Source organism: Rutilus rutilus, assembly GCF_951802725.1.
Source record: "Rutilus rutilus genome assembly, chromosome: 19".
Lineage (NCBI taxonomy): Eukaryota > Metazoa > Chordata > Actinopteri > Cypriniformes > Leuciscidae > Rutilus > Rutilus rutilus.
In genome coordinates, this window is record NC_140232.1 from 13,386,561 (window position 1) to 13,404,700 (window position 18,140).

The following is an 18,140-nucleotide window of genomic DNA, read 5'->3' on the forward strand; positions in this document are numbered from 1 at the left end:
GATTTTGTGTACAGAATTTAGTATAAGTAGAGGGTTGAATTTAATACTAGGCACAGTCATCATCCAGGACTATAATGGCCCTGAGCAGTCAGAGGCTTAAACAACAGGAGAGTTAGTTTAGGGCCGAGGACTCTGAGTCTGTAATTCCAGCCGAACCCGAGCGAGTGTGCTTCACTTAAGCTCCCAAGATGGTGAATTATAGGCTCTTCCTTCATCCTGTGAAGATGTGGCTTTTTGTTTATGGTTCCCCTGTAAGTATTGATGTAAACCCTCTGTCTGCCCTCAAGCATTATATAGAGAGGGGAAATGAAGGAGAGATTGGATGGAGAAGGAATGCTTGTTTAGGTTTTGCTTGAATAAACCAGAGTCAGATGGGTTTGCAGGTTGCAATGGATGCGTACAAGCAGTGCGGACCGACATGCTATCAGTTAAAGCTCTTTGCCGCTGTAGGGTAGTATGAAGGGAGCAGATTGCCTGTTCGCTCTGTTGCTTTCGGGGATCCAACAAGCACAAACATATGCTTTTTGCTTTCTTTTGACATATGAATGCAGCACGTCACAGATGTTGAGTTTCTCTTCATCTACTTGTACACATGCCTTTATAATTGATCAGAAATCTCTCCTCTGATCAAGTGAGCTAAGGAAGGATGTTAAGTAGTATCAGTTAAAGAAAACAAATGCAATATTCTTTATTTTAGATGATAACAGTATATTACTATATACTTTATGATAAGTAATGGGCATTACTAAGTAATTAATTACTGCGATTTTGATTACTTTGAAAAAGGGAAGTAATTTAAAATGTAATTGGTTACTTCTGGTGTAAATACATTTTGATGTTAAATCCACTTTTGTTTTATATAGAATTATTTATATAAGTCTATACAGTAATTAATGCAAAGTCTAATGATAAAATTTGTTTTTAAATGTAACTTTCTCCCTGTAAATACTTTGGCTAGTTCAAGAATAATTTATGCAGTTTTATATTGTTTATTTGAAAGAATTAAAAGAACAGTTTAATGTCTATCCCTGACTGTATTGTTCAACTGGCCGAGGTTGATATGGGATTTAGAATGTAATTAGTAATAAATAAAGCAATACTAAAAAAATAAATAAAGAACTGGTTCTTTGAATAAGTACAGCATTTTCTTTACTCGAGAAACACTATATATATATATATATATATATATATATATATATATATATATATATATATAAATGCTAATGTTTTATGTATTTGACGAGCGGAGTGTCTTAGTCTTGTGTTTGTCGTCAATACTGTCTTAAAAAAGCCTGTGCAAAGCACTTCATCTTTAATAACATGGGATTTTGGCCAAATGACAGAAAAAAAAACTGAGTGTCGACATAGCTACAGTAAACTTTATAACCTGTAAGTTGATGAAAACATAATTCGAAGAACTGGCTGTTCTTCTGACGGACAAAACACTCACTGGTCAAAAACCTTGTAACTCCATTTGAGCTCGATTTTGGTCAGTTTCCGCCTGACAGGAACTATGGTATTTATTTTTATTACACGGCTCTGTGGAATACTTGATTCTGATTGGTCAATAGCGCCATCCAGCGGTATGTTGTTGTTCCCAGATAACAACCGCTCAAAACAGATAACACAGGCTCATCCGGGTTACTGAAGTCAGCAGCGCTATACGCCTGCTAGGAACGCTTTTTTCTTTGTGGAAGTTTTGCGTTTGGTGAGCTAGTCAAATATTACAACTCAGTCGAATCAATATTTTGTGTACAGTTATTTAATTATGCCATCCAGTATCGTGGCCTCGCTCTCTCGTTTCATACAAACGCTGCTGCCATTGTGACTATTGTTTTGTACACCGTTGGATTAAGAGATACAAACAGGTAAGATTTTAAATAACCCCCTTCAGGCTGATTAAGACCCCTCCGCTTCTCGTTGGGGTCCTCATCACCCTGTCGGGGGTTATTTTGGGAGAACCACCGACTGGATGTACATTATCCCTTACATTGCAATTATCATCATAATAAAAAATATATAAAATCTTGCCTTGATTTGCCTTTGTGTTGTTTTGTTTGTTATTTTATAAAAAAGAGAGGGAGAGACTCAATACTTTATTGATCAAATGAGAATCATTGATCGTTTCAACCGGTATACAGAGGTAGAGAGATCTCTGTGCTCCAAAGAGTGTCTGTGCTTGTTAGACTACTGAAATTTTGGTCTTGTGAAATTCACATCAAAGTGAGTTGTTGTTTTTTACGCATCCCTTTTTCTCACCTTTTCTTCTCTCTGTAGGCAACATCAACGGGTGCACACTGAATTACTACTTCTTCCTCCTGGCCGCCATTCAGGGAGTCACACTCCTGGTCTTCCTCATTGTGTCTGTGAAGTATGACAAGCAGAAGCCCAGAGCAGGGAACCACAGGCAGTCTCTGGCCAACTCATGACCCTCCTCATCATCAGCCAAACTCTCACCTTCACCATTCCTCAACCACCAACCATGTGACAAACTTTAAGCCTCTTAGTATTTGGAAAATGAGGTAGGATTTAAAATGTTTGACTCAACTTGAATCGAACCCTGTGTTTCCTAGAACTGGCCATTCTGTTGCCACCTTTAAACACTTGAGACAATTTGAAAGAAAACAAAACACAAAACTTACGCAATAATTAACTCAAATATTGTGTATGAAATGGTTGAAAATGAGGATTGTTCACTCCATCAGCGAACTGGATTATGAAATGCTTGTTTGTTGTAGTGTGTCGTTTGAACAACACTTATTCACAATTTTGGATTTTTGTTGTTTTGACTGGCAACGATATTACTGAATTCATTTATAAATTGAAGGTGGTTTTTAAATGGTTTACGATGGGTTGTATTACTAATTGCCAGTTTGAATTGAATATTTATTGAACCTTTTATTTTTTGTGGGTTATGCTCAAAAAGGTAAGACTGTTCCTGGTCAAATTTATTTAAAATGGTCTCTCTGTGGTACTTACATTTTTTTTTTTTTTAACGATAAACATTTTTTAGGCACCATTTGTACTGTGAGGTGTATCTTTGGTGACTTTATTCATTTTAAATGATTAATACATACAGTGTACAAATTGGCTGTATTTTGAGATACTGTTAATAATAATCGGCTGATGTGAAAGTGGTTGGCTACTCCTACAGTATCAGATGTGTAGCCAATGAATCACAAGGAACCCATATAGTTATTGTTTGAACATCAGTGTGAAGTAGTTGATAAAAAGTGCATTGCAAAAGACTTGAACCTTTTTTTTTTTTTTTATAAATAATCAAATGCATAATTGTGTCCTTAACAATGTGATTACATTTGTAACTTTGGTACTAAACCTGTGGCATTACAAGCTTTTCTTACTTTTAGATATTTTATCAGGCATTAGTTTTCCATTAGCTTGTTTTTAATCATTTTAATTATAAGTTGTAAAGCCAGACACTTCATCGCACTTGTAATATGAGTGTATTATCTGAGAAATGATGAATTTGCACAAAGAGTGCTAATATCATGACGCATGCACCTTTACAGCAAGAATATCTCTGCAAATGCAAATGAATAGTGTTCCCTTTGGAAACACCCTCATCTTGTTTGTAATGATTCATGAACTTTTTAAGATTGCATTAAGTTTTTTGATGAACAACAAACCTCAAGCTCAGATTGTCGTCAAAATGAGGTTATGTAGTGAAATCACTTTGCACTAATCTCAAGCAAAAATCACATTTATAATCGAGGATTTAGAACCATGAATTTTACATGCAGGCTTATGATACATCCCTGTATACCTCAAATTCGTACATATCATCATGCTGTGTAGAGGGAGTCTTGCTTGATGTCATTTGAATGCACATTTTGCAACGACATCCCTTTTTGCTGCAGTTTTTACCAACTAAGTCTGCTGTCTTCGCTATGACCACAAGCTACAAAATACAACACTCCCATTATGCTTCTATGCTGGTGCTTTTTATGTGTTTTCACAAACAGGTAGTTCTATGAAATTTGAGTTGCACTTTTTCAGCAGTTACTCCTCGTGCCTTCAATGACAAAAGTTGCTCCACATGACTGTTGCAACTGATGCAATTTTTTTAATCTCATCCTTACACTTTTACATTAGGTAGTTCAAAACAAGAGTGATCAAAATCCTCTTAAATGTGTTTTGACAGACAGTATTAACAGTAGAGCCGTTTGAATCTGAGATCAATTTGATGAAAAGGGCATCATTCATTTTAAATAGGCATAAATAAATACTGTTTTAAAGCTTTTTAAATGTGTAAAACGATTCTGTTTTCCCCAAAGAGTCTAAGATCATGCAATGCAAAATTTTCTAAAACACATTTGAGTTTGTGCAGTGAAATTGTGATTTTTTTTTCGTGCTTTTGTTTAAAATTCTTTCTGTTGTTGTTGTTGCTGTTCAATAAAATGCATCTGACCTATAGTGTTTGTGTGTCTGTGAGAGAGCCGTTTGAAAACGAGTCGCCCGTTTATTACAGCTTTCATTTTCCAAGCTCGTATGCAAACCTTGTGATCTCTCACATTCAATTGCATTTGTCTGATTTCATCAGACGAGCGTGAAATCAGAACATCATCGCTCTTCACCCAAGCATATCTAGAATGACGAGTCGTTTCCTAAGACTGTGACCGCCAGCGAGCTGTTTGAACTCCACTGCTCTTTTTCTTCCTCTCACTCTGAGTCAGACTGTTGACACAGCCTATATATTTCTACCGCCTCCATGTTTTTTTTTACAGTGTTGTGCTCTATTAAAAAGCAGAAGAGCTGAAAGCGTAAGCACAGTATATCAACGATGGATGCTTCATGTGACTCTGTAAGGTCAGTGTTCCTAAATATGACCCCTCTTGTCTTGTAAGAGAGAAAGATGTCTCAAAACAGGATTGCCTATGTGCCTTATCTTGAAAATGTCTAATATCTCTTAATACACCATTCAACATGGCAAATCTTATATATAATATATATAGATGGATATACAGTAGAGAGGGATTGTGATGTTAGCATGTTTGACCTGTGCTTGCATCCACACAGTACATCTGGCATGGCTTACTGTGTTTCACATTTGATCTGAGACACTGACCTCACAGATATTATGTTCTTATGCCTGTGAACCATAAAGCTGCTCTGTAGGATATTGTAAATGTGAGTATTGTACATATACCAGAAGGTGAGAGGTCAAGAGACAGTGTCATATCAGCAGGGCATGAACAAACATGACCTGACCTTCTGCTGCTGTACAGGGGTGTATTTATTACATAGAATAGAATAACTACAATCCAACGGTTGGCAGCAAACTAGCCAGCCCCTACTGAGTGAGAGAGTAATTTCGGCTAATTCTGCAAACCTGTTACTCATTCTGGCATATTTATATCAGCAGCTCTGCCATAAGAGAAAGTGTGGTGGTCAACTTCACATGTGCCTTGATAATCAGTCACATTATAGCCTTAATTGCTGTTCAGCGTTGTAAAACAGTCAATCACGGTGCTGTCTTATTTGGAATGCTGCGCCCTTCGGAGGTCGCCTTTGTCTGTGGCTTTTAATTTCTGCTTCATTTCAGAAAAGTAACCATTACATTCCAAAGTAAGAAAGAAATTACAATAATTTAAGGCTCACAAGGAATAACAGTAAATTTTAGAATGGTTACTTTCTTGAACTGAGACAACCTCAATGACGTATGCGGCCGTGACCTCTGAAGGGCACAAACTTCCAAATGAGACAATGGACCCTTTTCATATTTCCGGTCGTTCTCAGAAGCAGAAGCCATCATAGTTGTGTAAACTTCTAAAGTGGTGAATGGAATCTACAACACATATATTTTTGCATTATTGCAAAATATATGAGAAACGATGAGAAAGATGAGATGAGAAAGATGAGAAACTTTTGAAAAACGCCAGAAAACGCTAAATTCACTTTACTGCGCATGCGTAAAACCCCAGAAAGATCACTGATATGATTCAGATGGAAAAATAAATAATGAAGTTATCGCGCAATTCTTCTGACAGGATAATTTTATTTAGTAAAATATCTCACCACCAGTCACTGATGCGGTCCAGGTCGCACGCAGTCACCATATGTTTTAAACGCAACTGCTCTCATGTAGGCTATTGCAGCAGGACAGCAAACGTGAGTAAATTCTGTCGTCTTTGCAGGACTGTGATATGAAGAGTGCGCAATGTAGAATATTGTTAGCAACAGTGTGAAAGTAAATAGCACGTAACTGGTATAAACATGAATATCTATTGGTACAATATGCGTCACATGACTAAATTTACGTCATCGTTTTTAAATACCACCGGTTTCACAGTCCACACTAAGTTACAACTTGAGGCGTTTTCAAATGTATCCACTTTGGACTGCGTTTTCAAAAAAAGCTTCGTTTTCATTAATAAAAACGGCCCTGTTTGTATCTCTTCGCCTGTCTTGACTTTTTTATTGACTCAAGTTACATCGATATGCCAGTAAGTGGCGTGGCAACACGTGGCAGTTTTTTATGTTTATTTTTTATGTGTCCTTCGGTTCATTCAGGAACTTCAGCAGTCCTGACTGTTTGGCTCGGAGACTCTACGGTTCAGCTGTGGCTTTGGAGCTATATTTGTGTAAGTTACTCAATATTAACTTCTTTTTACTGAATGTATTTTATTTTCTTCCTAAAGCTGTGCCTTACTCGTAATTAGAGTGTTGGTAGCTGAGTAGGCACATGTTGCACTTTTCTTTTTTGTCCCTCGATCGTTCGCCAAAGACTGACTCTTGCTCGTGTAATATTGCTTGATATAATTTAATCAGTATTTAACCTAGGATTGTATTATGTAAGAATGTGTAGCTACTACTAGAAAATAATGAAATCAAATGAGGAGTTTAAACGACACATCTCATAATGTAAAATAAAACAGCATTGTGTTTGACCTGCTTAACTTCACAAAAACGCCCTATTTTATACTCTGTTCGTAGAGTGGTAGCAAAGTGTGCTATACATTTATGTTGCAGAGAATATGAAATATGAATATAAATAGGTAATATTAATTAGAAGGCGACTTAAGTGTACTTAAAGTGCGTACACTTTCATGAGTTAAGTTCATTAAGTTTTAGAAAGTTAACTTTCAAATTAAAAGCTTTATGATTTTAAATCATACTTAAATGTCATTCTTTACACTTATTTGATGTTGACTAACATCACATTGGAGCTGTGAGTGTAAATGTTCACGTACAAGTACAAATATTTATTGTACAAGTTCTCAAATTCACATCTACGTGCACTCGAGTTTTGCTACTCTTTTATCTTCATACTGATTGGTCAAAGCGCCGTCCAGCGGTATGTTATGTAAGGGATAATGTAGAGCGAGGCGGTTGTTCTAGCGAATACAACCCCGACAGGCTGATCAGGACCCCGACACGAAGCGGAGGGGTCTTGAATCAGCCTGAAGGGGTTGTATTCGCTATAACAACCGCCTCGCTCTACATTATCCCGCTTATTACATGGCTACCTACCAAATAAATCAATTTGACACAAAATATTGATTTAGAAAGGAGTTTATTGATTTAAAAACGATTGTATTGCTTCCGCTAAAGAAAATAGTCTGTTCCGTCTCTCTACGGTTTTTTTATGTCCAAGTAACACTTAATGTGGTCAAATTTGTCTGGTTAAATAAACATTACATTAAAACATTTATATTCGTGTTTTTAAGCATTTTTACATTTATTAAAAAACAATAAATAAAGGCAGTAACAATTTAAACAATATATTTTATTTGTGAACTGATGTTCAGCTTTTCTTTTTAATAACGTTAGTCAACTTATTTTCGGATCATCAATCATCAATCTCACGAATATGTCCCTTTAATTTAAAAGGAAAAAAAAAACCTAGCCATCTTTTCAGGCAATTTTAAGTTGGATTTTGACGTGATATAAAGCGGTGATATCTAAGTGGGTGAGTTGTTGTTTTACTTTTTAATTAGTCTTCCCATTAACGTAATCATTGTCTTTATTCAGACTGATTCACAAGCACACATGGAAACAAACAAGAGGCAGGATTTATCGCACAAACCAATCATATACAACCATAACCAATATTCCCCAATAATAGCGTGATGAAGGCATTGCCTCCTCTCATATGACTTTCCCCAGCCTTTTCTTTTTCAGTTATCACACTTTTTAACTGAGATCATTGATTATATATCTGAACTTGTCTTACACCACATTTACATTCTACATTTTACTAAAATAAGTTTGTTTGGTTTGAATGATAAAGCAATTAGATAGTTTTGCCAGTATTGTGGCCTCACTCTCTCTTGTTTCATTCAAATGCTGCTGCCATTTTTGTGACTATTGTTTTGTACACTGTTGGATTATAAGACAACAAACGGGCAATATTTCTTATCCCCATAATTATTTATGTGGCAAAATGCTGTGTGGTATGACTGTACCGTATTCCTCTCTGCTTCACGTCGGGTTGCTCATCACCTTGTCGGGGGTTTATTCTGAGTAACAACCGGCTGGATGTACATTATTACTGCAGTGGTGTTCTGATATGAGGATGCAAAGTTCTCCATAGTTTTGTTCATAAATCAAACGTAGCCTACGTATCATTGATTATATATCTGAACTTGTCTTACACCACATTTACATTCTACATTTTACTAAAAGAAGTTTGTTTGGTTTGAATGATAAAGCAATTAGATAGTTCTTTAATTTTGTTATTACTTATTTGTTATTAATTATCTAGTTATTAATTTTGAAATAAATCTGACTTTACACATCCATTAAAATTAACATTGATACACCAGAGAAGTAAACAGTTTGGATAGTTCACCAAATCATGCTGTCATCATTTACTCAATCTCATGTCATTTCAAACCGGTATACATTATTTTTTTCTGCGAAACATAATGATATTTTGAAGAATGTTGTGTAATCAAAAACAGGGGATAAAACTCATAAGAATTTTAAAGTCAGTCCTGAACCTCACAAACTGTTGTTCATATATTTGATCAGAATACAGCACATACCATCAGTGGATTAAAATGATTTATGCTGCCAGATGGTGTAGTTACAGCATCAACCAGCAGGGACTAACATGATGACCATGCTAACCAAGCAGACCTTTGACCCTTCACATGTGACTGATGATCCTGAGCTCAACATATTCAGCCTGCACCTACTGAGAGGCTGACAGATGTACAAGTCATGCCTAAGAAGAAAAAAGGCAGTATATAAATGGAGAGCAGGATTTTGTTACAAGTCATGCTGAAATGAAATGTTCCCCCCTGCTGAATATGCTAGAAAATGAGCAGACGTGATTATAAAAGATGTGTTAATTACAGCCAGAGATCCATCCGTCATTCTCCCTCTCTGTGCCATAGATTATTCCTCCCCTAGTCAGCTCAGCTTGAAGTGCCCTTCACAGATCACAGGCTGCACCTCTGTTCACAATACCCCTGTGCAACACGCTCCCCGTATATATCCACCTCGCCGCTTATAGAGACGCATTCAAATGTAATGGCAGGGAGACTGAACAAAAATTGAGAAAAAAAAACAAAAAAACACCCTAATTTGTCAGGATACTAGAAAACAAAACCGTCTCTGTGTGTGTCATGGAAAGACAGAAGACGCGATAGTGTCAGACGGAAACAGGAAAAGAGAGGAGCCTCAGGCAATGAAAGAGGATGTGATTGATATGATGCTCCTGATAAAAGAGAGAAGCGGAACGGCAGAGGAGGAGAAACGGGGATTAGAAATGTTGTACACTTTGGCTTTATTCAATACGGTTGTTTTCATTAGGCTTAGACCAGATCAATAACTCAACACTCACAGCAGCAGCTGTAATTGTGTAGACATGATGCTACTGGTGCGTATTCAACAAATCTGAAAAACAAAAGCAGAATAACTGATAATTACAAGAGAGCTCTGTGCGAGACTACCAGAACCTGTTTTTAATAACAACTCTCCAAAGTTCTGTCGTCTTAATTAGGAATCTGAGCAACTTTGTGGTTGTGGGCTTGTTAGTTTACTCAGACTGTCTTTAAAGGGTTAGTTGACCCAAAAATGAAACTTGGGGTGACCTATCCTTGTTGTTCAAAACCTGTGGAACACAAAAGCAGATGCTTGGCTGGATGTTTGTGCTGCTCTATACGTTGAAAGCAAATAAGGACAGATGCTGCCAAGCTCAAAAATGTCAGAAACAGGAGCATAAAAGCAGCCCGCAGGGTTTGTGTGCTATATTCCAAGTCTTCTGAAGCCGTAGCTCTCCATCATTCGTGTTCACCTACATTCAAATATGGTGCGTGAAGACGTGTCATACCAGGTTTGACAACATTGGTTGTTAACGGTCTCAAAACTCACTCATGCAAAGCTATATTGTGGCTTTTACTACACTAAATGTATCTATCACTCAGGAATTACTAGTAAATTGCACAAATGGCAAATAACACATTGAATTAAACATGACATTAAGTGTTTTATTTGTACTTTCATAGTGCTTTTTTTTGTTCCACAGAAGACAGACAGCCAAATGGGTTTGAAACAACATGAGGGTGAGTAAACAATGAATTTTCTTATCTTTTAAAAATGAACACAGGCTAGTACCAGTACCTCGCCACTTTTACTTAAACCTGTTTTAAAGATTATATTTCCACACCAAGAGAGGATTTTTCAATATAGTAATCAATATCTTAAATCAAAATAATTGTCCATTATTCATTATCAGTTCCTTATGCGCCTCTCTAAAATACTTGATTTTAATTGGTTAAAGGTTTTGTGCTCAAGGGAAAGTCAGTTCACTTGGCTGCCATATTTGCAATGTCTCCAGCAGCTATTTTGGGCATGCAAGACCAACTCTAATCTACTTGAATGGGGAAATATTGAAATCTCAAAAACTGCTTGCCAAACTCACATTTAAATAATATATTTCAAATCTGACATGACCGGTCTCAAAAGTTGTTTCTTATGCTCAGATAGCATTAAAAAAATTAAGTATATTTCAGGTTGGTAAAGCCAATGCGCACATGCAGTCCTAAGCACAAGTCTCAGGACACTGACTGTTTCTATGGGAACTTGAGTAATGGCAGATGCAGTAATTATTCTGATTATTCCATATTTGGCAGCACACTGCACTTTCTCCCATTCGTAGTAATATAAGTGAACCGTCTTGGTATTTATGCAGTCTTTGTTAGTTAATTGCGGCATTGAATGCCGTTGAAATATTCTTGTGTAATGACCAAAAGTCCCTATTTAACGCAAGAAAAGAACAAGGAATCTTTAACAGAACTTTAATAGAATTTATAGCTCCTAACTTTAATAAAATATGATGTGTTAATATGAGGAATGATTACCTCAAAATGTACATCCGTATGCAAGTTTGAGGAACTTTATTTAAATTAAATACACCTCTATTGTCAAGTGCCAGTGATTATCCCTCCGTGTGCCAATGCCATAGATTGCTCACCGCACCTGTAGAGGATAAAGTGGTTTTGGAGGATGGATGGAATTGATTAAAATATACTTTAACCATTTTGGATGCAGTAAATAAAATGACAAAATTTGCTCTCGGTTTGTCTTAGTTAAACCTGAAATCGGTCAATAACACTTGATTCTTTATCGTTTGTTTAATTGGTTAAAAGTGCAGAATCTCATCCTTCCCGTCTGCTTTCAGAGGCTGTTAATGATTTTCACTGAAGACTGATAGTTTCCCATTAATAAAACTGAAAAGAAAATACAATTGAGCACTTGCAAGAAGTATCTACTATAGGTTAATTAGACAATAATTGGCATTTGTGTAGTGAAAGGTTAGAATATTTTGGCTTGAAGGATTGCAGTGCAAATGTCACATTAACATGTAGTACAACCATTATAGAATTAATTTGGCCTTTTTCAAGCAAGACTCTTATCATATGCTGCATAAATATTGGCCTTTTTTTTTCTTTCTCCCTCAATGTTGTAGCTATTGCGAATTAGATTAGAATTGACTTTAATTTTTTGGAATTCATAATTGATTTAATTTCCTACACCCAGAAAATGTCCATGGTCAAAAATGACTTGAGCCGAGTTTCCTTTAGTACTTTAATAAGGTTCCTATCTCAGTTGAAACAGCTTGTTTCTGACTCTTCAAGCAACAAAAGGTTATAACTCAGATTTGGGAAATAAAGTATAATTTAAACAGCCTTGAGGAACTGTGTAATTGATTTAGTTCGGCAGTACTGGGTTGAATAACATGTTTACCGCTCAGGCTGAGGAAAAGGTTTTGAGACATTCTTTACCAACAAAAAAAGCGGCCAAAAAAGAAAATGTCAAACTTGGTGACTCAAGGTCTCTTGGTGAATAAATTAAATGTATCCAGAATCCAGCAAGCAATACACTGGCCAGAAATAAAACTCATAAGGCAAAAAAATCCAAACCATTCTATGTGCACTTTATTTACAATGATTCATTAATATTACAGTCCTTAATCTACATGTCACCATCTGCGTACAGTCCTGTAGCCTCATAAGTGAGTGCAGAGCATTGGCAAGCCTGGAAATACGGTTTAGTTTTTTTTTTTTTTAACTACAAAAGGTGCTAAAATAAAATCATTTAAAAAAAATGAGAATAGAGAACATAATATAAATGAATATACAAAAAAGATTTGATTCATCTTTTAAAAAGGCATATTTTGCCATAAGTCTTTATGAGAGCATTGTCCCACTGATGGCATGTCAAACCACAAGAACGCTAGACATACTTTATGCAATGGCTGATGTGTTGTGTTCAGTAAGGTTTATGTAGCAGTTGTTCCCTGGCTCGTAATCGTCTCTTTTACAAAGGCATATGGGTGAGTTCAGTTAGCACACATTGATTAGACTAAGCCACTTCCTTTAAAACACTGTCGTTTAGTCTTTCCATGTAGTTTCGTAGTTCCTTGGAGTCGCCAAGCTCAACATCCTGACATACCCACTTAATGTCATCGTCAGGATCGACTCCCACATTTTCCTTTGCCGGACTAACACTTTCCACTGGGATGGTGGTGAACGTGGTAAACTTCACACGTTTCCTTTTGGTCGTTGGCGAATCGCCTTTGCTGTCTTTCCCCGTGCAGACTGTGGCGGTGTCGGCTCCTCTGTGCACCTGGCCTTGAACGTTCTTCTGCAAAGAACCGCCGTTGAGAAGGTGGCTCCCTTCTTCTAACCCTCCTAAGCTGGAGTCCATAATGGTGATGTGCTCGTCGGTCTGTGGAGACAAACTCACGTGGCTCTCCAGAAGTTCGGCGTCGTTTCCCAGCCACACCCAGTCGTGAGCGTGGTTCATGCTCTCCTGGCCCTCGATTGACATCTCCTTGTGTTGGTACTTGAGAGTGTATGAGATGCAATTGATGAGGAAGACCAGAATAGCCAAGCAGAAGACACCTAACAAAGCGTACATTCCAATTTCAAGGTCAGTAAGTCCATGAGGTATTTGAAGGTCGTCTTCATCCACGTTATGTCCTCGGGGAAGGTCCACTTGAGCGGGGAAGTCTGAGAAATCGATTGGAATGCCAGGCAACTGGCTCCCATCGTCTGAGAGCTTGTCTCCACCTGGTCTTCTGATGATGGCTGTTTTGGTCGTGGTGGTGATTCGTCTCATGATACCATCCTCTATGTCTGAGATGGAGCTTCCATAGTAGTGGTTGTCCATTCCGGTCCTGTCCGGGAGGGACGGGTTCTGTCTGCGGTCACCTGGTCTGTTGTCCATGTCATCTCCATCTTGGCCGTAGTCACCCGGCCTCAAGGCGCTTTCGCTGCGACCAAACTTCACACGGATGTTGCAGTTTCCAGCCGCTAGAACACTTCGGCGCTTAAATTTCTGACACACTTCACATACCGTCATTTCTACATGCACTAGCAGACCTTGTCCCTCGGCTCGCGCTGAAATAACCGGCCACTGGCTTGCAGCGTCCTGCCGTATGGACACCACATCCTCATCCAGAGAAGTAGCGGTCAGAACAAAGTGCTCCGGGTTGTACAGGTCCAGAGGAGCCATGGAGCCGTCACTGAACTGCAGCCAAGCACTGATCAGCGCCTCCTATGGAGAGCAAAAAGAAAATCCAGATACATTTGAATATGCTTCAGCAACAAATAATGTATTTGTACCGTTATCAGTTTGTGTATCAATTTATATTTAGTTGTGAATGCTCAATTGCTTTTCTACATTTAGATTATTTTGCCATCATCTAATGCTTATTTTAAAGTTAATAAAAAAAAAAAAATCTAATATCATTAACATATAAAAATAGAAATATGATTTTATATTTTATTTTAAACTTTTTTTCTTGACAACATATCTCATGCAGTACTTTGTGTCTTCATGTTTTTGTCACAGATATTTTGTCACACATATATGTATATGTGTGTATATGTATGTATGTATGTATGTATGTGCAAAAATCTAAATTTTCTCCAAAACACGCTGGCCATAATTATTGGGTCCCAGTTATTAAATACTTTTTGCAATCTCCTTTTGCCAAGATAACAGCTCTAACCCCGGATTTCCACCAACTGCGGAATGGCTGCGGATCGGCTCCATGCTCCGTCGTCCTTCAATACCCACCAGGTCCGGATTTGTTGCGGAATGGCTGCGTCCATGACTGACAGCTGAAGTCACGAGGACCCACGAGATCTCGCTAATTCACGTATGATCGCGCGATATATAGTTTCTATAAACGGAACGTTATGAGGAATGGTATATTATGACGTTTTCAAGGTGTAGTGTAGGGAAATATGATCCGCCATGATCACGGTGTATTTTATTTAGAACATTAACCGGATCTTTTATTTTGTTTTGGTTTGTTCAGTTTTTTTGCTCAACTTACTGTCCTGCGCACTCTGCCCTGTAGTGCTGCGGAGCTCTCCGGCATCCGGCAAAAATAGAAGCTCTGCGTATCTGCTCCGGAGGGCTGCGGAGTCGGAACGCAGCCGTTCCGCAGTCAGTGAAAATACACACATTGACTTTAATGGAAACCTACTGACTCTGCCGCCGTTCCGGAGCGGATCCGCAGCCGTTCCGCAGTTGGTGGAAATTGGGGGTGAGTCTTCTCCTATAATGCCTGATGAGTTTGGAGAGCACTTGATGAGATCAGAGACCATTCCTCCATACAGAATCCCTCCAGATCCTTCAGATTCCCAGATCCATGTTGGCACTGCTTCTCTTCAGTTCAGTTCAGCTCACTCATTTTCTTTAGGGTTCAGGTCTGGGACTGGGATGGCCATTGCAGATGCTTGGTTTTGTGCTCAGTGACCCATTTTTGTTTTGATGTTTGTTTTCGGATCACTGTCCTGTTGGAAGATCCAAACATGGCTCGTTATAAGATTTCTAGCAGAGGCTGTCAGGTTTTGATTTTTTATCTGTTGGTATTTGATCAAATCCATGATCCCATGTATCTGAACAAGATGACCTCTGGCCTGTATGAACCAAACCCATATTAAGTGTTTGCTGCCAAAAAGCTCTGTTTTGTTTTGTTTCATCTGTCCATGGAACGTTTGAAAAGTAACTGACACTACTGGAACTTCAAACGGGACGGGTTCTGTGGTCAGATGAAACAAAAAAACTCGTGTTTTTAGCAGCAAACACTTAAGATGGGTTTGGTGCACACAGGCATAAAGTACCCCATGTGTAAAATTAAATACTCTGCTGTATATTTAATGCTGTGGGCCTAATTTCCTGCCAGAGGTTCTGGACATCTTGTTCAAAAACATGGCATCATGGATTTGATCAAATACCAACAGATAAAAAAATCAAAACCTGACAACCTCTGCTAGGAATCTTATAACGGGCCATGTTTGGATCTTCCAACAGGACAGTGATCCAAAAACAAACATCAAAATCAAAACAAAAATGGGTCACTGAGCACAGAACCAAGCATTTGCAATGGCCATCCCAGTCCCCAGACCTGAACCCAATAGAAAATGAGTGAGCTGAACTGAAGAGAAGAAGCGCCAACATGGATCTGGGAATCTGAAGGATCTGGAGGGATTCTGTATGAAGGAATGATCTCTGATCTCTTGTCAGGTGTTCTCCAAACTCATCAGGCATTATAGCAGAGCTGTTATCTTGGAAAAAAGGAGATTGCAAAAAGTATTTAATAAAAGGGGCAAATAATTGTTCCCAATGTGTTTTGGAGTAGACAACGAGTTCACTCCCTCATATTGAGTTGGAGCCCATGTCACTGCCTGTGACTTTACTAATATACTGCGTCTGAATCCACACAACAATCCTTTAATGTAGGCCATGAGATCAGAGTTGTGTCTGCTCTACTTGGAGGGTCAGGAGGAGTCAGATTAAAAAGATATGAGGAGATAACAGTGCCATTACGGATATGGAGCTGCATATAGGGATTTGCAACACAAGCATCTTAAGCTCTTCACTTACCAAGACATCAATGCTCTCTGCCTGTCCGTGAATAACACGCTACAAATCCTTCTAGAGGGGAGGGGGAACTCCCAGAGCACTCTAATCATGCAGTGAGACAGCGAATGAGGGAGGTGCTCATGATGATATCTGTAATACTTTAAAAGCATACTGTGAGCTCCAGAAGGATTTTGTAGTGTGTTTATATATTCCGGATTTGGAATCTGTTTTTAATGTTTTTTTTTTTTTTTTTTTTTTTATGACTTCTGATTTAGATTTTTTTTCATCCTTACAATGGCCAGCGTTCTTGGAGATAGACTTATTTAATTGGTATTAATTAGTGCAAAGGCCATCATCGCATTCCAGTTTATCCAGCTGCATGTTATTTTGATACAAGCGATCGATTAAAAGAGTTGGGTTGCTGTAGATTTCTGTAGCAAAAGTGCTTGTTTCTTCAGCACAAGTCACGGAAATGTTTCTCTAATTTGTTGGCTGTACATATGAATATTTCCTTTTAAAATGTTTTTTTGTTTTTTTGTGTGTGTGTGGCAATAAATGTTACTTATTGAATCTGAGCTCATATTTAACCATTTCAATCTGACATTTCTGCAACAGAAAGTCACTTCTTTTTTTTATCATCTGAAATGTGCTTTAAAGCTGCCGTCGGCAACATTTTTTTGATCATATTCAGTGAAATCGACACTATAATCCGACAGAACAACATAAATAAGGTGGTTTTAGAAAAAAACCAGAGCTTCTAACTCCACCTGTTATTTGTTTTGCAAAAATCCACCGCTCCCGGATCATCGGGTCCAATCAGCGCTGGGGGGTGTGAGATCTGACTGTCAATCACAGGTCGTGCACACGCCACAGATCCCACTCACCCACCCCTCGCGCTGAGTCGCGCACGTTACAATATCACATGCACACGCCTGAAGTTCGCAGCGAAGCGTGATGGCGGAGAGAAAATCTACTAGCAAGCTTCCAATTCCTCGGTTATTGCTATCTATGGGTAGATTAGCCAGGGCAGCCTACCGCCGAGTCCATGGTGTTAATCGATGCTGAAGAGACGGACGCGTTCACAGAAAACATGGTGCACACGCACTGACGAGCACGAACTCGATGGGAGGGTGGTAGTGGGGGAGGGGCATGAGAGTTGTAAACATTCAAAATTTTGGCTAAGTCGACCCAATCTGCCAGACTTGCCGACTGCAGCTTTAACTTATTCCATATTCCAAAGTGCTAACATGGCACAAAGCATATTTGGATTTGTTCTGAATGAGAGAGGTGCATGAGCACAGGTTTATTTGTATAGCGCATTTCCCGCATTGCTGGGAGCTTCAGTTTCATTTAAATCATTTTGTCTAGGCTTAGCATGTATTATGAATGCCAATTTGTTTGTTTTACACTTATATTTTTCATTCCAGTTCTGTTCTGAACAATGTTAAATGTAAGATTTGTTGTGGAGTCAAGGGAACTAAAACATGTTTATACTGTTTATAATGTTTGTAAAAAAATATATATAAAAAATGGGTTACACTTTATTTTAAGGTGTCATTATTATAGTGTAATTATATATTTACGTACTGAGTAAATATTAAGCAACTACATGTACTTACTGTAGGGGATAGGGTAGGATTAGGATTTGGTTGAGGGTTTGTTGCATGTAATTATGCATAATTTACTGTTATTACTATAGTAAGTACATGTAACATATGCAACAAGGACACTGTAAAATAGTGTTACCAAACATTTTTTTATTTACTGGTATTTGATATTATTTCTGA

At 38.1% G+C, this 18,140-nt stretch overlaps 2 protein-coding genes across 2 annotated transcripts in view; one reads left to right on the plus strand and one right to left on the minus strand.

The window, feature by feature from the left end:
* Nucleotides 1-2,978, plus strand: part of slc15a4 (solute carrier family 15 member 4) — a 60,443-nt gene extending 57,465 nt beyond the window's left edge. The window contains exon 9 of the mRNA XM_084390366.1: nucleotides 2,278-2,978. Within this exon, the coding sequence (XP_084246492.1) occupies nucleotides 2,278-2,429 (152 nt within the window). The 3' untranslated portion in view covers nucleotides 2,430-2,978. The remainder of the gene's footprint in view (nucleotides 1-2,277) is intronic.
* Nucleotides 2,979-12,386: 9,408 nt separating this feature from the next.
* Nucleotides 12,387-18,140, minus strand: part of LOC311277964 (transmembrane protein 132C) — a 348,855-nt gene continuing 343,101 nt past the window's right edge. Inside the window, exon 9 of the mRNA XM_084388468.1 lies at nucleotides 12,387-14,031. Within this exon, the coding sequence (XP_084244594.1) occupies nucleotides 12,835-14,031 (1,197 nt within the window). The 3' untranslated portion in view covers nucleotides 12,387-12,834. The remainder of the gene's footprint in view (nucleotides 14,032-18,140) is intronic.